Source organism: Myotis myotis, unplaced genomic scaffold (assembly GCF_014108235.1).
Source record: "Myotis myotis isolate mMyoMyo1 unplaced genomic scaffold, mMyoMyo1.p scaffold_m19_p_11, whole genome shotgun sequence".
Taxonomy (NCBI): Eukaryota; Metazoa; Chordata; class Mammalia; order Chiroptera; family Vespertilionidae; genus Myotis; species Myotis myotis.
The window spans coordinates 15,767,504-15,794,600 of record NW_023416315.1 but is presented as its reverse complement, the minus strand read 5'-3'; the positions used below and the strand labels follow the sequence as shown (position 1 = coordinate 15,794,600).

At 40.1% G+C, this 27,097-nt stretch overlaps 1 protein-coding gene across 4 annotated transcripts in view; it reads left to right on the top strand.

Annotated features, from left to right (window-relative positions):
* Positions 1–27,097, top strand: part of LOC118666040 (gamma-secretase activating protein) — a 74,822-nt gene that overhangs the window by 8,719 nt on the left and 39,006 nt on the right. For 3 of the 4 annotated variants that reach the window (XM_036327627.1, XM_036327628.1, XM_036327626.1), the window contains exons 2-13: positions 2,992–3,068; positions 4,290–4,346; positions 6,593–6,662; positions 6,973–7,026; positions 12,042–12,130; positions 14,375–14,444; positions 15,429–15,478; positions 19,593–19,697; positions 19,937–19,996; positions 20,899–20,942; positions 21,821–21,906; positions 25,627–25,704. In XM_036327627.1, the coding sequence (XP_036183520.1) occupies positions 2,992–3,068; positions 4,290–4,346; positions 6,593–6,662; positions 6,973–7,026; positions 12,042–12,130; positions 14,375–14,444; positions 15,429–15,478; positions 19,593–19,697; positions 19,937–19,996; positions 20,899–20,942; positions 21,821–21,906; positions 25,627–25,704 (840 nt within the window). Of the gene's footprint in view, positions 1–2,991; positions 3,069–3,974; positions 4,214–4,289; positions 4,347–6,592; positions 6,663–6,972; positions 7,027–12,041; positions 12,131–14,374; positions 14,445–15,428; positions 15,479–19,592; positions 19,698–19,936; positions 19,997–20,898; positions 20,943–21,820; positions 21,907–25,626; positions 25,705–27,097 lie in introns of those variants that run through there. The other variant, XM_036327629.1, reaches the window with a different exon arrangement.

Genomic DNA, 27,097 nt, shown 5'->3' with positions numbered 1-27,097 from the left:
CCCATTTGACCCAGTGATGTCACTTCTAGGAATATATCCTAAGAATCCCAAAACACCAATCAGAAAGGATATAAGCACCCCTATGTTCATAGCAACACAATTTACAATAGCTAAGATCTTAAAACAGCTCAAATGCCCAGCAGTAGTTGAGTGGGTAAAAAAAAGCTGTGGTACATTTACACAATGGAATACTATGCAGCTGTTAAAAAGAAGGATCTGCCGAAACCGGTTTGGCTCAGTGGATAGAGCGTCGGCCTGCGGACTGAAAGGTCCCCGGTTCGATTCCGGTCAAGGGCATGTACCTGGGTTGCGGGCACATCCCCAGTAGGAGGTGTGCAGGAGGCAGCTGATCGATGTTTCTCTCTCATCGATGTTTCTTACTCTCTATCTCTCTCCCTTCCTCTCTGTAAAAAAATCAATAAAATATATTAAAAAAAAAAGAAAAAAGAAGGATCTCTTACCCTTTGAGACAGCATAGAGAGACCTGGAGAATCCTATCTAATAATAGACAAACATGGTAATTGACCGTACCTTCACTATGCCTCCCATTGGCTAATCAGCATGATATGCAAATTAACCACAAACAAGGATGGCGGTTAATTTGCATACTTAGGCTCCAAGCAGTGGAGCGAGGCCTCATGGCTCTGGGGCCAGCAGAGCAGCGAGGCCTGATGTTTCTGGGGCCGGTGGAGCAGTGATGTCTCCCGGCTACGGGGCTGGTGGAGCAGCGAGGCGTCCTGGCTATGGGGCTGGCGGAGCAGCGAAGCCTGATGTTTCCGGGGCCGGAGGGGCAGCAAAGCCTGACGTTTCTGAGGCTGGCTCCGGCCAGAATTTGGCCAGAGCGAAGGCCTGGGCCCTGGGTGCCGGAGGCAAACTGGTGCCAGCAGCCAGGGGAAAGGAAGGCCTATTGCATGAATCTCTTCGTGCAACAGGCCTCTAGTAAGCTAAATAAGCTAGTCAGAGAAAGACAAGTATCCTATGATCTCATTTATATGTGATGAACTGATGAACAAAATAGATCCAGAGACATTGAAACATGTAACAGACTGAGGGAAGGAGTGGGGGTGGGAAGAGATTAAGCAAAGAACTTATATGCATATATGCATAACCCATGGACAGACGATAGTGCGGTGAAGGCCTGGGGAGGAGGCAGGAGCCAGGGGGAGGGGGTTAATGGGGGAGGAAAGGGGGACATCTCTAATACTTTCAACAATAAAGATAATTTTTTTAAAAAAATATATTTTATTGATTTTTACAGAGAGGAAGGGAGAGAGATAGAGAAAAACATCGATGAGAGAGGAACATTGATCAGCTGCCTCCTGCACACCTCCTACTGGGGATGTGCCTGCAACCCAGGTACATGTCCTTGACCGGAATCGAACCTGGGACCTTTCAGTCCGCAGGCCGACGCTCTATCCACTGAGCCAAACCGGTTTCGGCACAATAAAGATAAATTTAAAAAATAAAGATAAATTTAAGAAAAAAGAATAGCAACAGACTACATATGTAATTGACAAGTTAATAGGTCAGAGACTGAAATAATAAAACTGCAATTAAACTAGAAGGGAAGGACAGAATAAAATTATTGAGTGACACAGAAAATAAATAGTAATGCCTGATATAAACCCACTATATCAGTGATTACATTAAGTGTAAATAGATTACATACTTTAAAGGATACTACCTTAAGACACAGCTTAAATATAAAGATACAAGAAGAGTAATAATAAGAGGATAGAAAAAGTTATATGTCAGCACTAACCAAAAAAAAAAAAAAAAACAAAACAAAAAAAAAAAAAAAAGCTGATGTAGCTATACTGATATCAGAAAAAGTAGTCTTTACAGTAAAAAGAATTTTTAAAGTTAAAAGACATTTTATAATGAATGAAAGAGTTGACTAGCCCACCTCCTGGTTAAAAACCTATGTGTGATTTTTTTCCAAGCCCAGCCATATGCAATTACAAAAGCTTTTCTTGGCAGGCCTCCTGGGGGAAAGCTGCCTTCCCCAAACCAGACTTGGTGCATGGCCAGGGCCCTTCAGTCCCTAAAGGGAGTTGCAGCCCAGGCCCTCCTGGTGGATCATAAAATTATACGTAATTCCCAGCCCAGAGGGTTTTCTGCAGGAACCTGAAGTAGAGGTCTTCCGTAGGAGACCCTGCACAAACCACCTGAGCAGGAAAAGGAGCGGAACCTTGAAGGTACTTTTTCTCCCCTTTGACTCAGTACTCAGTGCTTTTCCATGCTTAGCTCTTCTCCCCCCTCCTTCCCTGAGCCCTTGGGTCCACAATGCTGAGGAGCCTTTTGTTGGAGGCCCCCTGAGCAGTGAGAGATCCCCACTTCTCTGCTGATCTGCCTGATCCGCCATCCATTTCATGGGGAAACAGACTGGGAAGGGGTGTTTTCTCTGGTTTAACCTTTTGCTTTACAATCACAGTAAGTGTTAAAGGCTTGACTGTTATTTGCTCTTATTAGCTTTTTGCTGTAATCTGCTACTGTGACAGCTCTGCTGAGTTTCTGACAGGTTAATCCACCAGGAAGCAATAGCAGTTCTACATTTCTATGCCCCTAATGAATAACATACATAAAGCAAAAGCTAATAGTGCTTAAAATTGATCGAAGTATAACATACATGCAGAAAAGTATACAGGACAAGAGTGTACAGCTCAGTGAGCTATTACACAGTGAGCATAGCAGTATATACAACATGCTAGCACCTCAGAGGGCTCCTGATATACCTCCCAATCACTACTCCTTCCCTCTTCCTTAACGGTCACTACTATTCTGACCTCTCATTCAATAGATTAGCTTTGCCTGTTCTTAAACTTTATATAATAGAATCATCAGTATGTATTCTTTGTACTTGGCTTTTCATATATATATACACACACACACATACATACACATACACATACATATATATATATGTATATTTGTTAGATATGCTCTTAAACATCTCCTGCTAGGTATTAACTTATTATTATTGTCTTTCAGGTGTTTTAGAAAATAATTATGAGAGCTTACGTGTGTTAAATGTTGAAAGAAATGGAAACATAATCTATACCTATAAGGTATGTCTATGTCTCTCTTTTTCATTGTGGTAACATATACATAGAATAAAATTTACTATTAACCATTTGTAGTCTGTTTTTAAAATTTTATGCTCTGTTTTACTGAGGGGTAACAAATAATTCTTGTTGACATTTAACCTTTAATATGTCACTTCTTTTATTTTTGGAGATTCAATGGGGTGATTTAAATTCAGTCTTTTTTAAATAAAATAAAACTGTGCATAGTGTCTGATATAGTACTCATTTTTTTTTAATAAATGAAAAGTTCCATTTTCTAGAGAAAAAGTGCCCAGTAGAAGATGTTTAAACCCAATTAATATGTTAAATTTTTATCTTTGAGGAAATGTAAAATATGATTATTCTACATCATGTGTTTAGACTTAGATATATGCTCAGATTTTTGAGGTATTATTATTTAACAATGTATTTTCTTTCTTTTTTTAAATCCTCACTTGAGGACATGCTTGAGAGAGTAAGGGATAGAGAGAGAGAGAGAGAAAGAGAGGAGGGGAGAGAGAAACATCTATCGGGTGACTTCTGTACATGTCTCAACCAGGGATTAAACCTGCACCCCAGATATGTGCCCTGACCTGGAATCGAACAGGCAGCCTTTTGGTGTATACAGTAGGACATTGCTCAACCAGCTGAACCACTCCAGCCAGGCAACAAGGCATATTCAATGTTAAGTGTTTTAAGGAAAGAGAATTTAACTTTACTGATAATTTTATTATAGTAGAGAAACATGAAAGAATAATTTCAGTGGCCAGTTTGTTTTGCACCGTTGTATCACTGTACGGTTTTTTTTTGCTTAAAAAGTTATTGTTTTAAGTTGTATCTCTAAGTATGCTGCATTTAAGAAATCGTATGATTAAAAACATTTTATTTATAAGAACATCATGGCCTTGATATAGCAACTCCCAATATTCATTATATATGTCCTCTTACATAAATAGAAGTACAAAGAGATTCGCCCCTTCACCATGCGCAGTCCTGCAGTGTGACCCAAACGCACTGAGCTGTACACTCTCGATGCATTTTACACTTTGAGCCCAGACGAGGAGCTGAAATAGGTTCCGTCCCTTTCTGATGGGCACAGCATGCTGCCTTCAGAGTGCTTGTTGCCAACGTTGATTGCCTTATTGCAGGTTTGTTTTAAAACTTGCAACATCCTAACTTTCTAAACAATGACATTTAATAAACACCTCGTTGCATTTTTTTTAGGATGATAAGGGAAATGTCGTCTTTGGATTATATGATTGCCAGACCAGACAAAATGAGGTAAAAATCACCGTGGATTATAAATTACTCATTGGTTACTTTACTGCTTTTAGAGTTTTCCTTCTTTCGGCCTCCTTTTTCTAGATCCACATTCTCATTTTATTTTCTAAAATTTTAGTTTTTATTTCTTTGCCTTTCTTCTCTTCTCCCTTGACTCTCTCTCAGCACCATTATCTCTCTCTCTCTCTAAGTGCAAAGTCTTTTGCACCAAAACATCAGCTGAAGTCTCTGAGTCCTTTGAGATTTAAGCTAAATTGGCTCAGGCCAATTATCCAATATTCTGTAGGAATGTAGGGAGTCCAGTGCCCTCTCCACGGCTTGTGTGCCCCTAAAAGCTCAGGATCTCACAGTGACCTCTAGCTCTGCGTTCTGCTTCTGTTAACCTTCACTTACCTCACTTTTCAAAGACCCAGGTATAGAACCTAGTCTGCTTTTCTCAAATTTTCCCCAAGCCACCCACATAAGGCATTAGATAATGTGATAGGCTTGTCCAATTTTGGGGGCAAATGGGAGGAAGTCATTTGGTGCCCATATAAAAACAATTTACAACTGTTAAGGGATTAGGAAGTCTAAAAATGTACACTGGCACAAAACATTGCTACATGAACAAAACAAGTTGCCAGGGTAATACATTCCATTTATGTTTTAAAAAATTGCAAGAAAACTATGTTACACATGTGCATAAATATATATTAAAAACTCATTTTAAAAACTCCGGAAGACTAAAAAAAGAGCAAATTACCATCATGTTTCATTTTAGAAGAGAGTTAGGACTGCGTGAGCATAATGGAGCGCTTTGACTTTTTATTTGGTAGTGTTTACATGTTTTAAATATGGAGATTATGCTCGCGTTATTTTATAATTAAAAGGATAAAACACTAAACATGAAGTGTATACATCCATGATTCTTCTTACTTGCAAATTAGAATTCCTCAATTAGAGCAAGAGTCAAAGGAAACCAAACATTCTCACATGAATTCGGAGCCTTCTTATTCTTAGTTCTTGTTCAAAGTTCATTTTCTGTAATTTAGTGTGTTCTGACTTCCCCAAGTTTTTTTTTACCAACTTCTGGCCATAGGATTCTCATGTGTTCTCAGTGCTTTTTTTGCCTGCAGGTACTAATTACCTTCTTAATACTTCTACTATTTATTGTTTCTCTTAACCCACTGGTTCTCAACCTTCCTAATGCCACGACCCTTTAATACAGTTCCTCATGTTGTGGTGACCCCAACCATAAAATTATTTTTGTTGCTACTTCATAACTGTAATTTTGCTACTGTTATGAATCGTAATGTAAATATCTGATATGCAGGATGTATTTTCATTGTTACAAATTGAACATAATTCAAGCATAGTGATTAATCCCAAAAACAATATGTAATTATATATGTGTTTTCCGATGGTCTTAGGTGACCCCTGTGAAAGGGTCGTTCGACCCCCAAAGGGGTCGCGACCCACAGGTTGAGAACCGCTGTCTTAACCCATTCTCCTCTGACATCTAAGACTCTTTATTTTCTTTATCCTCTGAGTGTACTTTATAAGTTTGCCCAATATAAGTAATTGTCTCCAGTTCCTCAATCTGTGCCTCACATCCTCCTTCTGAGTGACCATTTTCATTTTCTTTAATATTCAAGGAAATGGAACAAATGTTTGCAAAATTTCAAACAGCAACAAGACAATAAAAATAAAGATAGATTACTTTGCCAATGCAATAAATACAAGAGTCCTATAAGAGATGTACTTGTGAGTCTCTTAGGCATGGCTAGTTATATCATGTTAAATAATTTGATTAAAACTTTACCTCAGTGATTTTAATAACTAACATTTGGGTGCTTATGTATGGCAAACATTGTATTAAGTGCTTCATATGGATCATCTCACTTGATCCTTCTAACAATTTCATAAGATAATAGGAATCATTTTGATTCCTATTTTACTGTTGGGAGGATAGGAAGGTTGAGTTACTTGTCCAAAGCCACACAGCTAGCAAGTGGCAGAGTCAGGATTAAAACCTGGGTCTAGTTTGGCTCCGAGGTCTGTGCCCCTCACTGCTAAGTTTCAGTGCCAAACATGGCTGAAATAGCACATTTTTTTTTTCTTAAAAAATAATCAGAAATTCCTCAGTATGAATAAACTGGTTCATTGAGGGTTCTTTAGTAAAATGTTCGCCACAATGATATTTTGTAGATAGCTAAATGGGAATCTGTATATAAAACCCCCAATTAAAAAATGCTTTATTTTAATAGCATCTCTATACGTTCGAGAAAGACTTGCAAGTTGTCAGTTGCTCTGTCAACAGTGAGAGAACTTTGCTTGGTAAGTTGAACTCTTTTAATGCTACATGTCAAGAACTAAATTACATTTTTTTTGAGTTTCAAAGTATTGAATTTTTACAATATTTGATTAGTGTATGACAATGATTTTCTGTGAAGAGAAGCTCTTAGGGGATTAGATGTGAAATAAAGAATCTGTTGAGTCTGCTTACAAAAAAAGATTGCCTGGTATTCCTCCTTAATCATCCCTGACAGATGCTTTGAGCCCTCACTTAATTCACATAGCAAATAGTAAACTTGAACAAGCCACTGCATGAAGCATTTGCTAATGACTTATTTTTTTTTCCCATTAGCTGCAAGTTTAGTTCAATCTACTAAAGAAGGAAGAAAGAATGAGCTTCAACCAGGTAATGAAATTATACTTTCTAGTGCTTACTGATAGATGAAGATTTATTGAACGACTTAGTCCAATTTCAGGCATCTTTACAAGTAGCTTTATCTCAGAATGAAAAGGTAAAGGTCAAGCATGTGAAAGAGTTTAAATTTTTTTCAAGTAAACAAGTAAGTACAGAAAATATTATAACAGTAAACGGCAGGAGTATAAAAAGGCAATTAGCATCTGCAAAGTACACATTGAGAACATATTAGAACCCCATGGGCAGGAGCTGATGTAAAGGGTAAAAGTTTGGTATTTCTTTAACAATACCATTTACAAAAAAAATATCTGGTTAACTATTGACCAATGCATAATGCAATATGAGTAGTCCATCAATTCTAAATATAAAATCAATTCTACACATTTGTCAAGGCCCACTTCATAGTTTGTTATCTATGTGATGCCCCCCTGCCATCCTTTTAACATTTTATAATATCCATTCCTCTGCTCAGAACCCAAGAAATATTGAATGCCTGCAGTGGGTCAGGCACTATGCATTCTGCTAAGGATACAGTGGTTCGAAAAGAGGTGTGGCAATTGCCCTGAGGGGGAGTTATAGGGACTAGTGGTGGGTGGGGATGCCCCATTGAGCATGTGCCCCTTCTTCGAAGGAAGCCCACTGGGATCAGCTTTCAGTTTATCAAGAGAATTATGGTCCTGGCTGAGTGGTTCAGTAGTTTGAAGCATCGTCCCGTACATCAAAAGGTTGTGGGTTCGATTCCTGGTCAGGGCACATACCTGGATTTCAGTTTCGATCCCTGGTTGGGGCATGTGTGGAGGCAATCGATTGATGTTTCTCGCTCCCTTCCTTTATCTCTAAAAGTCAATTAAAACATATCCTCAGGTAAGGATTTTCTTTTTAAAAAAGACAAGTATGGATGTTGATGCAAAAATTTTACTTTTAAATGTTGGCTCAAATATTTTTTAAAAATTCTCCTTGGGCAATGATAACCACCTGTGGCTGAATCTAGCCTGTGGACTCCCATTTTTCAACCTCTGGCCTAGTGGATCTCATTTCAATCTCTTGCTATTCCAATCCTGCAGTGTGTTCCATCTGCTCTGTTTATTCGGCACTTAAACTCCTTCTTTTGCTAGCATAGTTCCCACTCGGATGTATTCACCTGCAGTTGCATGTAATGGAGAAACCCTTTTACATACTTTCCACACGAGGCTTATGAGGCGGTCCTGGGCTCCCACAGAGCCAGCTTAGAGGGACTCAAGTCTGGGTAGGACCTTCTCATCCTCAGCAGAGGAGTTTCTGGGAGATGTTGGTGAGCGGGATGCAGTGTCTGAAATCTCATGTATTACGCACCCAGCCTTCCCTCCTGCCACGTTACACTGAGAGCTGCAGCAGTCCTCTTCCCTCTTCTGTGCCCTGTCCTGCTCTTAGCATTCTCTGCTCTTCGCAATGCTCACATCAGAGGTAATGGAACTGGATGAGCTTAAGCGAAATAGGATCTAAGATATTGGTGTCCTGACCTTTAAAACAAGGGTATGAACAAAATCAGGATATGACCCTGATTTCCTGGGAGAATACATCCCTTTACCAAGGAGAGACAGGCCCAGTTGCTTGTATTCTTCCCGATCACCAGGCTGGATTAGGTCCCTGCCCCTCCTAGTTATTTTCTATTTTGTAAGAATATTTTTTCCATTGATTTTTAGGGAGGAGGAAGGGGAAGAAAGAGGGAAAGAGAAAGAGGGAGAGGGAGAGGGAGAAGGAGAGGGAGAGAGAGAGAGAGAGAGAGAGAGAGGAGAGAGAGAGAGAGAGAGAGAGAGAGAGAGAGAGAGAGAGAGAGAGAGAGAGAGAGAGAAACATTGATGAGAGAGAGACACACATCGATTGGTTGCCTCCTGCATGCACCCCAACTAGAACTAGGAACAAACTCAAAACCCAGGTACGAGCCCTTGACTGGGAATGGAACCTACAGCCCTTCCATCCATGGCCGAGCTCTAACCACTGAGAAAAACTGGCCAGGACTGTCTGACTTTTTACTTAGCATAATGCCCTCGAAGTGCATTCCCTGCTGCAGCTTTTGATCCTGTTGTTTCTACTTCCTGGATGCCCATATCCCGCGGCCCCGTCTTTCCCTTCAGGGATGCCCTCCCAGTCTCCACTGATAGCTGGATTCTCTAAATTCTTAAGACAATTTTAGACATTTCATGGAACCATGGGATTTTTATGGTTGAAATTAATTGTAGAAATAATCTGGTCCTGTAGTTCTTCATTTTATTTTTTAAATAATAAGGTAGGGATGCCTAGAAATCTTTGTGACTTGCCGAAAGGTATATATTAGGTTAGTGGCAGAGCTTACACTAGAACTGATGTCTCCGGAATCTTAATTCAGAGTGCTTCCTGGTACACTGTGAAAACACATGGTATGTTACTGAGAGAAATGCCCTTTGGCACAATTATTCTTATTATGCTAATTATATTAGTTAGATGTCTCTCTGCTGCTCTAAAGAAGGGAAATATTAGTGTAGGAAAATGGCTTCTGTCCTTGAAAATCCTCCCATTTTCAGGCAAGTTAATTTAGTTGATAGCTGGTTATCTCATTTGGGTACAATTCACTGCCAAAAAGGGTAAACATAAAGTGATTCCTTTTTTCCACTGAGAAGATTCCCCTGCCTGCCCCCCCCCCCAAAGTTTTTTCTCCCCCCGTTAAAATATATAAGCTTTTAGGGCAAGAAATAAAATAGTCAGATGCCAGCTGCACTACTTAATATGTTAATGTCGTTATACCAAATTAAAAGAACATCCTATATAATAAAAGGGTAATATGCAAATTGACCCTAATGGTGGAATGACTGGGAAAGACCAGTTGCTATGACGTGCACTGACCACCAGGGAACAGATGTTCAATGCAGGAGCTGCCCCTGGTGGTCAGTGCGCTCCCACAGGAGGAGCTCGGCTCAGCCACAAGACAGGATGATGGCTGCGAGCACAGTGGTGGTGGCAGGAGCCTCTCCTGCCTCCTCGGCAGCTCAGTCAGACATTCCTCAAGGGCTCCTGGTCTGCCAGAGGGACGTCTGACTGCCAGCTTAGGCCCAATCCCCTAGGGGAGAGGGCCTAAGCTGGCAGGTGGACATCCACTGAGGGCTCCCAGGCTGTGAGAGGGTGCAGGCGGGCTGAGGGACCCCCCAAGTGCACAAATTTTTGCGCACTGGGCCTCTAGTAAAATAATAACGACATGGGAATTTTGGACTGGAACACACAGTTTTCCCCTGGGCAGGATGGCTTCCCCAGATTCTTTGTCTGTCAGAGTCAGAGAATGAAACCACTGATGGAAGATGGTATAGCAAAAGTGGAAATTTATTGAAGAACAAGTACAGACTCCCATGTGGGGAGGAGGAAAGAGTCCCACAGCACAAATTCCCACGTAGGGAGGGGGAAAGAGTCTCACTGAGTTCCTTTTCCCCCAGTTTATAAAGGCTACGGTTTTTGTGCCTCAATATCCCCTCTGATTGGCCACTATTCCCCTTTGATTTGGTCACTATAGCAACTCCTGAGCTCAAAGGTCAAATCTCACATGGGGCATGTGAGGCCCTTCTTCTTTATTTTGTAAATATAGACCTTTGGCTACTCCCAGTTCCCCTATCTTATGGAAATGTAACTTCTGCTGCTTCCAACTTCCTTGTCTTATGGAAATGTAACCTTTGTAGCTCTGTAGCCCTGTGTTTCTTCCATGGATCCCCTTAATTATAAAAATCCCCTAAACCTGCCGATTTTACCCCTAAATATTCCTATTTCAATAAGGAAAATTGCTTTTTCTTTTTATGTTCACATTTAAAAAAATAATTTTTTATTTTTCAATTATAATTGTCTTCATTCTCACATTTCACAGAACATTTCTATTCTATTTTCATCACCAGCATCTTTGACACCATGGTCTTTTTTATTCCTAGAACCATTTTTTTGAGTCACCAGGCAAATTCCTAAAGCACCTCACCTTTATTCTATCCCATTTATTGGGAATACAGTCCTTTTTAATCAGTGTATGATCCTGGATTTTTATTCGAAGTTACAAGTACCCATTGACCAAACAACATTTGATTTTCTTGTTCTGTTGTATATATTTGTGATCCCACGTAATAACTCACTCACTGTCTTGATTTGTAAGTAATCTTTAAAGGCAAGTTATAGAGATGTCCAGTCCTTGCAATTAGGAGGACTATCCCAGAAATTGTTTTACATTCTTTGCCTTTTTTAAAAAATTAAATGAAAAGTACTATCAGGTTACTTTCTTAAATAGTGAATGAAAACTGGCTTTGATTCCATTCTAGGCTGCTGTGCTATCCCCAAATTAGACATTGTCATTCAAAATGAAGTCACTGGAAAGTACCAGAGAACAGTAGTCTTTATAAGAGCTCAACTATAAGGCAACTCCTTTTGAAGTTTAATCTTGAGGGAGGGGAACTTCTGGCCTATATTTGGATATTTGCGATAATCCCATTACAGCCTGTGTCCAAGGACTTCCTCCTAGCTGCTATCTTTGTTGACATTTGCTTGAAAGTGACACTGAGGAAATAAGTGGGTGTTTATCAGAGCAGCTCCGCCCATTCCTGAGGGAAGCCAAGTCCCCGTCCTACTGATGGGTGCTGTCAGCTCAAACATGTTCATGCATCAGGAGTATCTTCGTATTTCCACACACAAACCGCACCTGCCACGGTGCTGCAGAGCTGGAGTGACGCTGAAGTAAACTGTCTTATTTGGACTTAGAAGCTGCGAGGGCCCGTGAAGCTGCGCTAAAAGTGGCCGAGGAATGGGAGGAACTGGCTCCTCACTCCGTGAGCACCGGCCTCTCCTTTATGATGTTTTCTGTGTCTGTTTGGGGTTCTAAGAAAGGTCACAGTCAACTTTAAGAAAATTATTTTTCTTTGTGTGATACAACAGGCAACACATGTACATTTTCCAAGTTCAGACCTATGTGGAGAAAATAATGTGCGATTTTCTGGTCTTCGTTTCTAAAAGCCTCCTTTACTTTGTAGGATCCAAGTGCTTAACTCTGTTGGTTGAAATCCACCCGGTCAACAATGTGAAGGTTCTGAAAGCAGTGGATAGCTATGTTTGGGTTCAGGTGAGTGAGCTTGTCATTTAACACTTACCTCATTAATCAAAAGGCCTGAACCTAGAGGCAACGGTGTTTACCAAGGGCCTTCACATACTTTGTTACATTTTACCCTCAAAGCACTCTGATAAATGGTATGGCAGGAATTATCAGCTCTTCCTTTGCAAACATGGGAATCTTTAAAATAATCCTGGTTCCTCTGTCTCTTTTGGATCATGTTTTGTCTGATTAAATGACTTAACCCCGTAGTTGATCAGCTCCGTGAAGTGGACGTAGAAGCACTGTGTGGACAACGCCGGGGACTAGACAGAGGCAGCCCTCCTTGCTTGCTCCTCCTGAATTGACAAATTCTGCTAAAATTTATTTGTAACCCAAAACCAGTACTCCTGGTCCTTTCACAGTCATTTGCAGACACGTTCAAAACGGTGGAGAATTTGTTACCCAGGGCACACATTTCTAGAGCTGAGGTTTGGATCCTAACCGGGTGCCCTTTGAGAGTTCCCCTGCAGCATGAGGTGCATCTTCCAGATAGTTCCAGTGGATAATTACACACCCACCTACACCCCTATCATGCGAGCTCTCCAATGATGGCTGTGAACAATCGAAGCTCCATATTTGTGAAGATAAATATTTCCTTAACGTCTTTATAGCTTCTTACTCACAATGCAAAAAATAAAATAAAGTAAAATAAAATAAAAAATACCCCAGACCTTGCAGGTTTTTGTGGAGCTGTGTCTGCAGCCTGTTGATTTATATTCTGACTTCTAGGCCTTGCTCTAGGGTTGCTTCATAAAAGAAAGAAAGACAACCAACACCTAAGTGGGACTTTCCAAGTCATGTTCTCACTGATTGCCGCACGAGGACCAGGCAGAGGGTTAGAACTCCACGGCACCTTCGTCCAGGTCCAGCCCTAAGCGAGCGTGCCCCGCCACCTGTGTGGCCCCAGGGGAGGCCCCGCCACCTGTGTGGCCCCAGGGGAGGCCAGGCCATCTCCTGTGGGAGTACCTCCTTGTGTTGAGACACTGAGCATCTACTCTTCCGTTATGCATGTGGTGTCGCTCATTTTTGCTTCTCCTCTCCCCAGGACTCAAAGTACCCTGCTCGATGTGCCCCACTTCACAAGTCAGGAGATAATCAATTCTGTATTATTTTTGTAGCAGAATTCTGCACTTGCTATCTATTTTATAATGGTGAAGTTATTGCTATGAAGAATGGTATATAGTTAATGTTTTGTTTTTCAGTTCTAAAAGGGAAACCGGACTACAAATAATTTTTAAAACTGACCGTTTCTATTTCCAATTTGTCGTTGTGAAAAGTTAGGACACCAGGTATATATATATAGTTTGTAAAAAATGTTCCTAGTCTGTAGAGAGGCTGCCAACTATACCATAGGGACGTTAAACGTTGTGTCCTTTCAGTGTGCTTTCAAGTTTGGAGGGAAAAAATGAAATTCCCTGGTGAATCTTCTCTAGTAAGCTTTCATGTTGCAAGACAAACCTGCTGATTTGTAGTAAACCTTTTGATGATGAAAGAATTAAGTCACTGGGGTCTCATCCCATGACCAGTGTTCCCTCATATCACAGTTGACAGCGTCGGGCCATGGGTTTCTGGCTGCCTGCTTGTCACATAGGGGAGAGCACCGAGGAGGAGGAGTGGGGTGGCCTCCCCTTTTCTTCCCAGGGGCAGTCATTCTTTGAGGCTTGCAAGTCCTCCACCACATGCCATATGGTGACTCACTGTCCTTTCTTGGAAAGTCCCTGGCTGTGTTTGGCTTTGTCTCTTGGATGTGGGACTTGAGGTTGTAACAGAGGGTACGTTTACTTAGCTCTCTAATTAAATACTAGGGTTTAGTTGCACAACCAATGTATTGATCGCTCTTATTTTGTGCCATGTGAGATAGAGCTTTCTGTACAAATGTTACAGAAAGCTGATTGTGATTCTGATTGACTTCAGAATCACATTTTCCAAATAGGAAGCCCCGTCTCTAGAGATAGCTTACACGTTAGCCTTACCATTTAAATGAATTGTGTTAGACCTGCAGTCAGTTTCCCCCTGAGCTCCTGAAAGCGTTCCACTTTGCTGCTGGCTTCCATCTGTAACGTGTGCGTGCCTAAATGTGTGACTCACCTGCACTGTTCTGTGGTTCCCAGCCCTTTCTCTGGTAGGTAGCAATATGGTGATCAAATACAGCTTTTGAAATAGCTGTGTACGCAAGGTAGTTGCTCATGGTTTTGATTGATTTTCTTTTTGCAGTTCCTCTACCCGCATGTTGACAGTCGTTCCTTTCCAGAGACCCGTCTGGTACTGATTTCAGAGGAGAAGTGTAAGTGCATCTGTAGGTGGTGTGTGGGACTTCATGAGTGGGCTCTCCTATTGAAGTAGGGGCCATGGCTGAATTTTCTAGAGGTCCACTCACCAGTGTTGAGGCTCTGCAGACCACAAATGTCCATCTGAGACCTGGGACTCCTGTAGAAGGGCTGTTGCCCAGCTGTCTGTCTCACACTTTTGTAACTAGAACTGGCAGAAGGTAAGTAGGATGAATGAATCTAAATTGCTTACGGAGAGAAAGGGAACCTCTACACATTCACCCAACATGTTCAGTTTTGTTAATGTGAAGTTGCTCCCTATAAAAAAGCCTCCCCGATATCTTCTATGAGTTTTCTATTTGATATTTTCATACAAACAGGTGTTTGGTGTTTGGAAACTGCAAGTAAACCCTAACAAATGAGCTCTTATTAGTTGCACATAAGAACGATGGTGTAGGGCAGTGATGGCGAACCTTTTGAGCTCGGCGTGTCAGCATTTTGAAAACCCTAAGTTAACTCTGGTGTCGTGTCACATATAGAAATTTTTTGATATTTGCAACCATAGTAAAACAAAGATTTATATTTTTGATATTTATTTTATATATTTAAATGCCATTTAACAAAGAAAAATCAACCAAAAAATGAGTTCGCGTGCCAACTCTGACACGCGTGCCAACTCTGACACGCGTGCCATAGGTGCGCCATCACCGGTATAGGGGAGGCAAATGCTTGTTGAGGGGACTCAGGGGAGCAGAAAGGTTTATGTGTGCATTGCTGATATTGAGGAGCAGGGTAAATATTGGACTTGAAAGAGACTGTAAAGGGAGGTTGTGTTTTGAACCTTTACTGTGAGATTACTGTCTGTGATAATATTTTTCAGTCAGTTGTTTAATCTCCCTTTTTTTTTAATAAAAAAATTATTCACAATGGTTAGGTGAAAAAGTAGCACTCATGTTTTTCACAAAGGTTAAATGATCTTTCTATTGCTTCTTTGTTTAAAGATATTGAACAATTTCATATCCAAGTCATTCAAGAAGATGGAAATAGAGTGGTAAGTGTTTGAAGTTCCTTTTGTTTCAGAGCCCACCCCCCACCCCCCAAGAATGACATTTCTAGACGGTGAAAGGTTAATGTGCCCTGGCCGGTGTGGCTCAGTTGGCTGGGTGTCGTCCTGTGCACCGAAAGGTTGCTTGGTCAGGGCACATACAAATTGTGGGTTCCATCCCCCATATAATCAATGTTTCACTCTCTCTCTCCCTCTCCCTTCTTCTCTCTAAAATCAATGAAAGACATTAAAAAGTAGGCTAACATTATAGAAACAATATTTTCTTTGTTTGCTGTCTTTCAACTTATAGTGTTGCTGTTGTAAAATGTGAACTAATACAAGATATATAAAGGAGCCCTAACTGGTTTGGCTCAGAGGAGAGAGCGTCAGCCTGCCGACCGGAGGGTCCCGGGTTCAATTCATGTCAAGGGCATGTACCTTGGTTGCAGGCTACTTTCCAGCCTGGGCCCTGGTCAGGGCTCTTGCAGGAGGCAACCAGTCGATGCATTTCTTTCACAGTAATGTTTTTCTCTGTCTTTCCCTCTCACTTCCACTCTCCCTAAAAAAAAAAAAAAAAATTAATGGAAAAATATCCTCCGGTGAAGATTAATAACAACAACAAACCCAATATGTATGTGTGTGTGTGTGTATGTATATATATATATATGGATTAAATGTTCTCTTTACCTCTATCTCAGCCTCTAATTTGGTCTCCTGAGATAACTTATAATGACAGCCTGTGTGACTCTTTCCACAACTTTGCCTTGCTCAGGTGCATGTATACAAGGATTCAATTGTTTTTTAGCAAAATAGAATTATAGCATATATATTAATTTGCTGCTTTTGTGTTTGCTTTTGCATAATATATCATGGGTATCCTTACAGGTTTCTAAATAAATATATAACTTTTTCCTCTAATTTTCTATCTATAGATACATATACATATATAATAAATGGGATCATAACATATATGCTGGGGTTTTATGTAGTTTAATTTTCTTTTATTTATTTTTTTGCTTGTTTTCCACTTCTCCCTCACCTTCTCACCTTTATTTTTGTTTACAACCTGGTATGTATCCTATCATGCTTTTCTCTATACGTCTGTTGTCTCTCATCCTCTCCCCTAACACACCCAGGGGTTTGTTTATTGTTCACTCCTTCCTCACTCAACTTTGTGGAATGACCTGTAGGTCACCTAGAATAGTTCCAACTTACTGTCTTTAGAAGTACTTAATGTAAACAGTTTTCAACCATTTTCCCACAGATGTACATTTACTTGATTACCAACTTATTTTATTTGTTTGCATTAGAAATTGTCTCAAACATTTTTGTGTCTATAGCTTTCCATATTTGGTACACATATTTCAGGGTTAAATCCTCAGGTATGGATAATTGGGTTGATGCTTTAATAAATGTCAATAGATTTTGCCAGATTGCTTTTCAAAAAAATTGTAACAATTTACAGTTTTAAAAGCAAAGTATAGCAAAACCCTTTTCTCTATCCATACCATTAATAGGTGTATTTGTCTTTTTAAAAAAAATTCCAATCTGGTGGGTATAAGTTGATGCTAATATTTTAGTCTGCATTTCCCTTGGTATTAGTGAGTTTGAACATCTACTATGCTTATTGGCTATTTGAATTTTTCTAAACATTGTTTAGTTGTTTTTTCTTTTGCTATTTTTCTACTGGGTTGTCTTTTCTTGACAATTTGTGATGTTAATATCTTCTTGTTATTTAAAATGTCCTTCAATATTTAAATCAGCATCAAACTAGTGTTTGAAGATTTTAATTTTAAGGTTATGTGAAGAAAATTGAAATGGAAAATCACATTTATTAGCATGTATCTACTATTGATTGCCTTATATCCAGAGGCCAGGCTGGAACATGACCATCTATGGTTAGAAAAACATGTGTGGCTAGAGCTCTGGGCCACCAGTGACTAAGTGGATGGGAGGGCAAGATCACGGCCAGTGGTCGGAGAGGAAAGAACAAGGCAAGATCCCAAAGCCTGTGATGAGAATTTCGGGGAGAGAGGTAAATAAACAAGCAGGGCTCAGAAGCTGGGAGCGGCAATAGACCAAGGACTGGCTGGTTGGAAGAGGGTTTGGGAGCCAAGAAGACACTGTAGAGACAGCGAGGGCAGCGGGCACTTGTCAGCAGCCCAGAAAGGCTTCTCCCTGCCGAGAGGGTGCAGCCTCAGCATCCGTGGTCCATGTGTGCCCTACTGTGAGAGGCACTTCTGCCTTCATTCTTAAAGGCTTAGACCACAGCTTCGTGAGGCAGTGTGCGGCTCCGCGCATTCCTCACATTCCTGCGTGATGGAGGTGGTGTTATACTCATTCCATTTTTACAGGAAATAACAAAACCAGGACTCAGAGATGACATAGCTCCAGAGATGTGAGCCCGGGTTGCCACACTCTGGTAATGAGGTTCTTGTCAGTACATACCTTTTTTTAAAAAAAAAAACAAACACAACACACACACACACAACACACACCATATTTTTATTGATTTCAGAGAGGAAGGGAGAGGAGAGAGATATAATCATTGATCACCTGGCTCCTGCTCGCCCCCTACTGGGGATGGAGCCCTGCAACCTGGTCATGTGCCCTTGACGGGAATGAAACCAGTTCCCCCACACTCTATCCACTGAGCCAAACCAGCTAGAGCTTGTCAGTATATACCTTTATCTGAAAGAGTTCCCAAATCTATCTGAACCTAACATTTTTCAGGAAAATGGAAACAAGATGGCTTTCCAAGGTTTAGAGACAAACAGGCCCTCTTGGAATTTTTCTCCAGCGACTCTTCCCTCTAGCCTCTGGGCATCGGCAAGCCAGAATCAGAGGTGCACGATTCTGCGTGCCCTGTGCCTTCCGTAAGTTCCAAGTTAGCCTCAATCGCAAAATCCCTGTTAGGGTTAGAGAGGGTTTAGGCATGAAAATGGATATAGAAGCATCAAACAGACCGTCCAACCCAGAGGAAGGCAGAAGAGGGCGGGGAGGTAAGAGATCAACCAAGGACTTGTATGCATGCGTATAAGCATAACCAATGGACATGGAGAGTAGGGGGTGAGGGAATGTGCTAGGGAGTGGGAGCAGCAGGGGAGAGGTCAATGGGGGAGAAAGGAGACATAAGTAATACTTTAAACAATAAAGAATTTAAATTAAAAAATAAATAAATAAAAAGAGAACAAATTATTACATTAAAAAAAAGAAAAAGAAAGTGGACCATTCTATGTTCCCTTTTTGTTTTCTCACTTCTACCTCAACCTGTCTACATTCTTGTTTTTAAATTTTTTTTTATTGATTAAAGTATTACAAAGCGTATTACATATGTCTCTTTCCTACCCCCCCCCCCCCCCCCCCCCGCCGCCCCCTGACATTCCCTGGCCCTGTCTACATTCTTTACTCATCTGTCCCTATATAGAATACTTGTGCTACATAAAGCATTTTGAGGGATGTGAATACTTAATTCCTTGCATTAAACTTGTAATGTCCTTGGCAATTCACATACCTTATCTCATTTTCCTTCTTTTGAATAAGCATTCCTTGAGAACTGTTATGTGCTAGAGACAAGGCATTGAGAATAGGAAGGTGGCCTAGAGGAGTGCATGCTCACTGGGGAGACTTAGAGGATTCATTAAAATGTAACTGTAACAGGAGCATCCCAAAGTGCCATAGGAGTACAGAGGTGGGAAGCTTTGCCTTGGTCTTGGGCCTAAGTTTTCCCTTGGCAGCCCGGCCTCTGTGAAGGCCTCGTCAGCAGAGACCCGAGTGGGTTATGTCCAGAACAGAAAGCTCTGGCTCCTCTATTAACTTAGCTATTGACTTGTGCTATGTGTGGCCTTGCCTTCAACACCACCAGCCTGTCTGTTAAAGTAGGAATAGAGTAAAATCGTATATTATAAAGTGTTTGGGAAGAGCAAGTAATGAAATGATGCCTTAAATCTTTTCTAAAAAGACTTGCCATATGCATGTGTTGGGGGGAGGGGAAGGCTGCTAAAAATAAACTGTGGAAATACTTATATGTATTAGATAAAATATGCAAATTAACAATGAATTCCAGATCTTTTTTCTTTTAAAATAGTTTCTTATTTCTAAAATCTGTTTGCCTCTTTAGGTGATTAAAAATTCTGGCAATGTCCCAAAAGAGAGAATAGCAGAGGATTTCGTTTGGGCTCAATGGGATACGGCAGAGCAGAGATTATACTACATTGACCTGAAGGTAAAAGCTAGTCCGGTGGCCCTCCTTTTCATAGGTACAATTGAATTTTGACATTATCGTTATTGTAATTTACCAGTGACTGCATTTTCATTGATGGTTTATTGAAAAGAATGAAAAGCTTTTCATTACTGTTTGCTTCTTGGCTGCTTCTTTCTCTCTCATGCTCTTTTGTTTTTTTAACTTGTGTTTTTGTTGGTTTTAGTGGGATAAAATGTCATTTATTTGGTTTCCTCTTTTAGAGATCAAGGAGTACCTTAAAATGTATCCAGTTTTGTGCTGATGAGAACTTTAACCTAATGGTAAGTCCAGATAATGACTGGGCTAGAGGAAATTTTTTTAACATGGTGCTGCCCCTTTTTAAAGAGAATTGTCATCATTAACAGCATTTTAGCACGCTTGATGTGCGATTTGTCAGTTGTGTGAACAAGTAAAATAGTTCTTGCCATCTCAAGGCTTCACCACTATAGCAATTCCAATGAATATACACAGGAAATTTCTGATAACTGAATGCTTCACATGAAAGAAACAAGTGTAAGAGTGAGGATTAGTAGAAGGAAATAGGTGTGGTCTTCTAAGTCATTGATGCCAAAGGATTTATGAAGTTGGAGGATTTGAGAATCAGGTCAGTGAGAGGGCATAGTTTAATTAGTAAAAATCTAGCATGACTCCTGAAAAAGCTATTTGGAATGCTAGCCTTGGGGTGAGGAGTCATAAATATTTTTATCTGTAATGGACAGTACATTATTATTTTTCCTGATGAGGACTGATATTGGTCTAGATTGGCATTATACCATTATAAGAATTCATTTATTCCTCCTGCACCCCTCCCCCTTCCCCCTTTTTGACTCATCCATGCTCCTGCTAAAGACACCAGTTCTTTCCTTATGTGGTCATCTGTGTCTTGTAAAAGTTTACTCCCTTTAATTGGCTTATTATATAATCCGTTTATGATACTCAAATCTGAAGCAAAGTTTGCCAAATATTAACCCTTTGAGAAATAAATATAGGCGAATCTTGTGATTGCAGTAAGCTCCAAAATATTCCCGATGGGCTTTCTGTGCTGTGTGTCTTCAGGATAACCTCTGAAGACAATGATGGTTAAACGGGCTGTTCATCATTAGGCGAGCACAGCAGTGTCAGGCTTCAGCACTATTGTCACTGAATGTCATTTTTTGTTTGTTTTCTCCTGACTCTTTGACAGTTTGAAGCACCTTTGGACATATCATTAAGTGACTCAGGATTTAAGTAAGTTGTTCAAAGATTTCTCTTAATTTTCATAGACACTTGTGGGCAGAATGGTTATATTTATGCCTAATCTATTGTATGTAGACAAAAGGATAGTCAGATATTCCATGTCTTCTCTTATCCTTCTGTTTTCTATAGGGAATAGAAACAGCTTTGTCAAGCATGAACACAGGGTGTTTCCATGTAAAGCCAATTGTGCTGATTTTTGTAGCCATTTATTTCTGTAGCTGTCTCTGCCTGTTTTGATCCACGGAAGTACGCTCCTCCCTGTGATTTAATAAAAGGAGTCCGTGAGTCAGAGACAGCACATTTAAATCAAACATAAAAACCCTTTCTGTAGCCATCAAAGAGGTCAATCCACTTGTAGCTCAACTGAATCTATTGAGTTACATCTTTTCTGTTTTCCTTTTTACACAAAAGGTGATTCCCCCCCCACCCCCCCGAGACTATTTTAGTAAAAACATGAAACACTTTTGAAAAACTAGACACAACACCATCAGTGCACAGAAAAAGGAAAGTCTTCTTGAATTAGAGCAATGATAATCCCAAACTATTCGATGTTTTACTAGCTTTATTTCATCATATATAAATGTCCAGTTGCGCTTATTTTGAAACATATGCAGTCCTGTAAATCAGAAAAAAATGGAAGTTGAAAATAATTTTTTTTCTGTTTCCCAGACCATATCCTTTATGTACCATGTATTTTTTTTTTTTAAAAAAATAACTGTTTTATGGAATTTTTAAACAAAAGAATGTATATACTTAAAATTTTCAGGGACATGTCTCTACTTCTATAGGTATATTTTAGTGGTTACTATCCTTTGCAAGGGAAGTGATTTTAAAATGCATCCAACATTTTTTGCCCTTTATGTTCTTAGACTTGTCAACTTTGGCTGTGGTTATCTTCAAGATCAAGAGAAGTTATGCAGATACCCGACTCTGTGCGTTTTTACCAACCGTACAGGTAGAACCAGCGTTGCATTTACCAATTTGTTCAACTATACTTGAGTTCTATACAAAACGTAGTCATTGTTTAGTTGTATGGATCTTGAAAGTGAAATATAATGGCCACATTTTTCTATAAATGATTATTTGGATTTTTATATAACAGATTACTTTCTCCGCTGTAATTTTATAAATCTGCTAGCGATATAAAATAAGCTATATTCAACAGGGTTATTGTTTTAATAGTTATTTTTGTATTATTGTTCGAACAGAGGAGATGGATTCACATTTAATCAGCCTACATTTTCTCTCCTGCTTCATCTTTAACAAATAGCACAGTGATGGAGATGCTTCTTGCATCAGACTTGCTTAATTTCTAGTTGGTCCTTTTTCATATCCTTGAGGATCTCACTAGATTTATTGAGGATCTCACTAAATTTATCGGCAGTTTCTAGAAGATTCTTGAGTAACCTTATAACCATGGTTTTGAACTCTATATCCCGTAGTTTGCTTTCCTCCATTTCTGTCATTTGTGACCTGTTTTTTTGTCTCCTCATTTTGGCTGCTTCCCTGTGTTGATAGAGTGGCTTCATGTGCTAGGTGTCCTATAGGGCCCAGTGGCTCAGCCTCCCCAATTACCTGAGGTGGACACTCTTGGTGCACCCCTTTGTGGGCTTTGTGCACAGTCTTGTTGTAGTCTTGTTGTAGTTAAGCCTTGATTGTTGTAGTTATCACTGGGAGGAATTGACCTCCAGGCCAATTGGCTGTGAGAGTCAGCTGTGTCTGCAGTGGGAGAACTTCTGTGCTGGAGACACCCTTCTGGGGCAAGACTTGCTTCAGTGGGGCTTTGGTGCTCACTCAGTCTGCCCTCTGAGTGTGTCCCTTATGGATCTGAGGAGTTGTAATCTGGATGGTCCCCCTCTGACCACTGGGTACACTGGCTCTTGGATCTCTAAGGAGGTGCTAATTTAGCCTCTGCCTGATGCTCCCCAGCAGGAGCTATGGAGAGATCTGCAGGTTCCTCTTCTTTGTTTGCGGTTTGGAGGTGCCCAGATGAGACCCAGCTGTGAAACAATGCAAGCTGCTGTGGGGCCTTGGGCCTTCTTTTGGAAGTTCTGGGTTTCTCTGGCCCAGCTGCAGTTTGTTAGGTAATTTTCAGATTGCAAAGGGCCAGGCCTTTCATAAGCAAAAGCCTCTGCGCACAGCTTGGGTGGGGCGGGGTCTCAGGGAATCAACAGGGCGGAGCAAACAGCTATGGCTGTTCCTCAGTCCTACCCTAAGAGGCCCCGCGTCTCAGTGTCCCGGTAATCGCTGCAAGCACCTCTGAGAGAAAGCTGCCCTCAAGTTCCGCCTAATGCCAGACAGTCCAGTTTCTCCCCGTATGAGTCTGGGTCCCCAGAGACTCGCCCAGAACTGGAGTTTAGAGCAGTTGGGAGCTTGAGACTCCCTCCCGATTGAAAAAGACAACCGCGTGCGCTTCCGTACCTCTGTACTTTACTTCCGCACCTCCTCTGAGTCTCAGTGTGCTTTTCTCTTTCCTTCTAGTTATAGAATTTCCACTCAGCCAGCCTTCCTGTGGTTCTGGATGGTGTCCGTTTTGTCTTTTAGTTGTATTTTTGAAGTGGTTGTGCGAGGCAGCAATTTCTGGTGTTTACCTCTGCCTCCATCTTGGTTTCTCCCCACCCTGTCACCATTACTTCTTACATTTTGGAAAACCTTTATGCTGAATGTACTGCCCTGAGAAATGAAATTCGAGAACTTCCGAGGAATCAGAGATTAAAACCTGGATGATGGGGGATGCTCCTGAGAGTTGATGGTGGGCGAAAGTGCTGCTGGTCAGGCCACATATGTTCTAAGATTATGAGTTCATATAGATTTTTCTAATAAATCTTCTACGGTGGGAGGGCAAATCAGAGGAAAGAAAATATTCTCATTCCTTTCCTAGCTGATAGTCAACTTTGAAGCTTGACTGAGTGCACTCTTGTGTGTCCTAAGTCAGTGGCTGTGATTCTTTTTCGTGTACCACCCACTGGGAGGTAGTGAGGGGCTAAAAGTGTAAATTCTCCTTCCTGTAAGAGTTGCCCTTCGCAAGTTCCCAGAATTAGGCCTGTGTTTTAGCATTTAGAATTAGAGCCTTTTACAATGAGATAATTTCCCTTGGAAAACTTTGTCCATAATAGCTTTCATTGTCCAAATGGCTTCCCGAAGGCTAGCCAACTTGGAGATGTTATCTTCATCATTGATGAATATTTATTAAACATCTCTGCAGACACCATTAAGAGCATGCTTTGTTTTTTCAAACTGTGACTTTCTCCAACTTGTAGATAGAAGCAAAATTATTCTGGAATAATAATAATAATAACAGCTAATCTTTATCTCACTTAATTCTCACATATGAAGTAGGTTCTATATTTTATTTACAGATGAGGAAACTGAGGCTCAGAATTTAATTAATTTGCCTCAGGCAAATTTAAAAATTACTGATGTCTGGGTCTCACTCCTGGAAATTCTGATATAGTTGATCTAAAGTGAAGCCTGGGCAGAGTGCTTCATGGGACTTTTGTAACTCTCATAATTATTATTTTTGCTTATGCTTTAGTATAGCATTACTTTATTTTTAGTGAATCTGTTGTAATTTTGAAGAAAAGTTATATCATCGTTTACTCGGTAACCATAGTAGAAATTTTATATCTAACAGAATTGTTATTATTTTAATCTGATAAAGTTATTCTTTTTTGTTTAAGTTATTGCAATGAAATGTAACAATAGTCTTAAATGTCATTGAATATAGTCACAAATGCTAAGTATTATAACAGAATCCTTAAATAACCTTATGGGAAATGGACTTTTTTTCCTACCCTGATTCTTTCATAGAGGAATTAGTGGAGTTCATGGAGGAAATAGTGGGTGGTTCATTGCAGCAGAGTAATGATTGAATTCACACATCTAGTTAAACGTTAGCTTGGGGACTAGAACTTTCCAGACTCTTTGTCAAGTTGCTTTCCACCTGGAAAATCTTCTATTTCAGTTAATCACATAAACATTAGCATCAGAATGAACTATCAGTTTAAGCATAATTCCCTCATTTGTAGGTCATTGATGGACTTTATCTAGTTGTCCACATAGCAACAGTTGTTAGAGATGATGTACAGTTTCTCACACATTGAAAGAGGTGGGAAGACCAAGGGTGTCCTGGAGTGGTGGACAATGCAGGTGTACAGGGCTCTCCTTCAGCCTTGGGCCAAGGCCCTCAGTGACGCAAATATGGGTGGGTGGTGGTGGTGGGGGGGCTCTCATATTACATTTGCTCTTATTGCTCCATAAGATTGCCGAGTTCACCTCTTATTCTAGGTAACTAAGAAGACTGGAAACTTCCCATGAAAGGAGATACCTTTTGATATAGTAGGGTCTTTAGCTATTAGCAATGCCTGGAAGGCAAGCTGGATTAGAGGGCAGGGCTGTACGTGTGTATTAGGAGAAACTCATGAAACTTTGCAAACTTCTCTAGTCTCCCATAATTTCATACACAGGAGTGTGTCTCTATTCATACATTGCGTATAGTGTGTGCTGAGTAATGGTTGAATTGAAATTTCTTAGCAACTTGTTATAGATCATTTCTAGAGTTTGGGAATAATCTAGGAGGTAAATTGAGACAAGGCATCAAAAGGAATATAAGTAAGGTTAAGTGGTTTAGGAATCTTTTTGTTTATGATTCTACTAAATACCTTCTAATTTCTAGGAAGTTTATGTGTGTGCTACAGCCCGAAGTTTGACTCTTGGGAACAAATCACGTATTCAGTGTTTTACTTTCATAAAGGTACTTTTCATTTACTTTGTGTTTTACTTTCACATAATCGCTTTTTCCAAATAGTAGCAAATTTGATAGATTTTAGTATCATTGAGTACATTCTATACCAGTATACCTATATAATACGTTTCCTGAAGAAATTCACTGATGAATATTAAGTTAGCTAAATATTTTTATATATTATATGCTTTTTATCCTGACCAATATATTTTTCTTGGTCTGTAGGTCAATCCTAATGAACATATTTTTCCAAAGTGTGTTTGTTTGCTTTTCTGTTATTACTAGTTGGAAAATGTTGGTAGATTTAACTTACAAACATACCTAAGGTTTTAGTTAAAAGCTTCCATGATCTCAGACATTAACAGGTCTAAAACCTAAGATATTTCATTTCACATATCTGTTATCCCCAAAATTGATATGTCAACAGCTAGCCTAGAGAGCAGGAGTAAAATGTGCAACCTCTTCCAGTTCTGTCATTGCTCACAGTGTGTCCTTTAATAGTTTTAGTCTGAACAATGCTAAGGAGTATTTATCTTGCTTATTTAGACCCTTAAACATTGGTTTTTATGTAGTATATACTGTAGGTGAAGTTAAAAAATTTTAAAGATGGATTTTTTCCCCCAAAATTGAAAAAATATTATGCCAGGCCACACCAGTTTATTATTCTGCAAGTGGGCCTAATATTTCTTTCAGAAGTTAGAGATCAAGGCAAGAAAGTTTAATAACTTACTTGATAATGAAGAAAATGAAAGTCCCTTCAGAACTAGACATATATACATGCTTTACTAGTGTAGTATAAGGTTAGTATGTTGTGGAAAGTTTTCACAAATTTTTCTTTTTTAAAAAAAAATTCTTTATTAGTTAAGGTATTACAAATGTGTCCTCATCCCCCCATTAAACCCCCATCCTCCCCCCCCCCCGCCCCCGCCCCACTCATGCTCTCATCCCCCTGTTGTCCATGTCCATTGGTTTGGCTTACATGCATACATACAAGTCCTTTGGTTGATCTCTTCCCCTTGCCCCTCCCTCCCCTACTTTCCCTCTGGGGATTAATTGTCTGATCGCTGTTTCACACATTTTTCTAATGATTAATGATTAAAACCAGTAAATATGCTCCAGCCGGTTTGGCTCAATGGATAGAGTGTTGGACTGAAAGGTCCTGGGTTTGATTCCAGTCAAGGGCACATACCTGGGTTGCGGGCTTGATCCCTAGTACAGGGTGTGCAGGAGGCAGCCGATCAATGATTCCCTCTCATCATTGATGTTTTTTATCTCTCCTTCTCTCTCTTCCTCTCTGAAATCAATAAAAATATATTAAAACAACAACAAAAAAAACCACACACTAAAAAACAAGTAAATAAAACTTTTCTGAGATTAAGAGGAGTTAGAAAGTGGAAAGTGA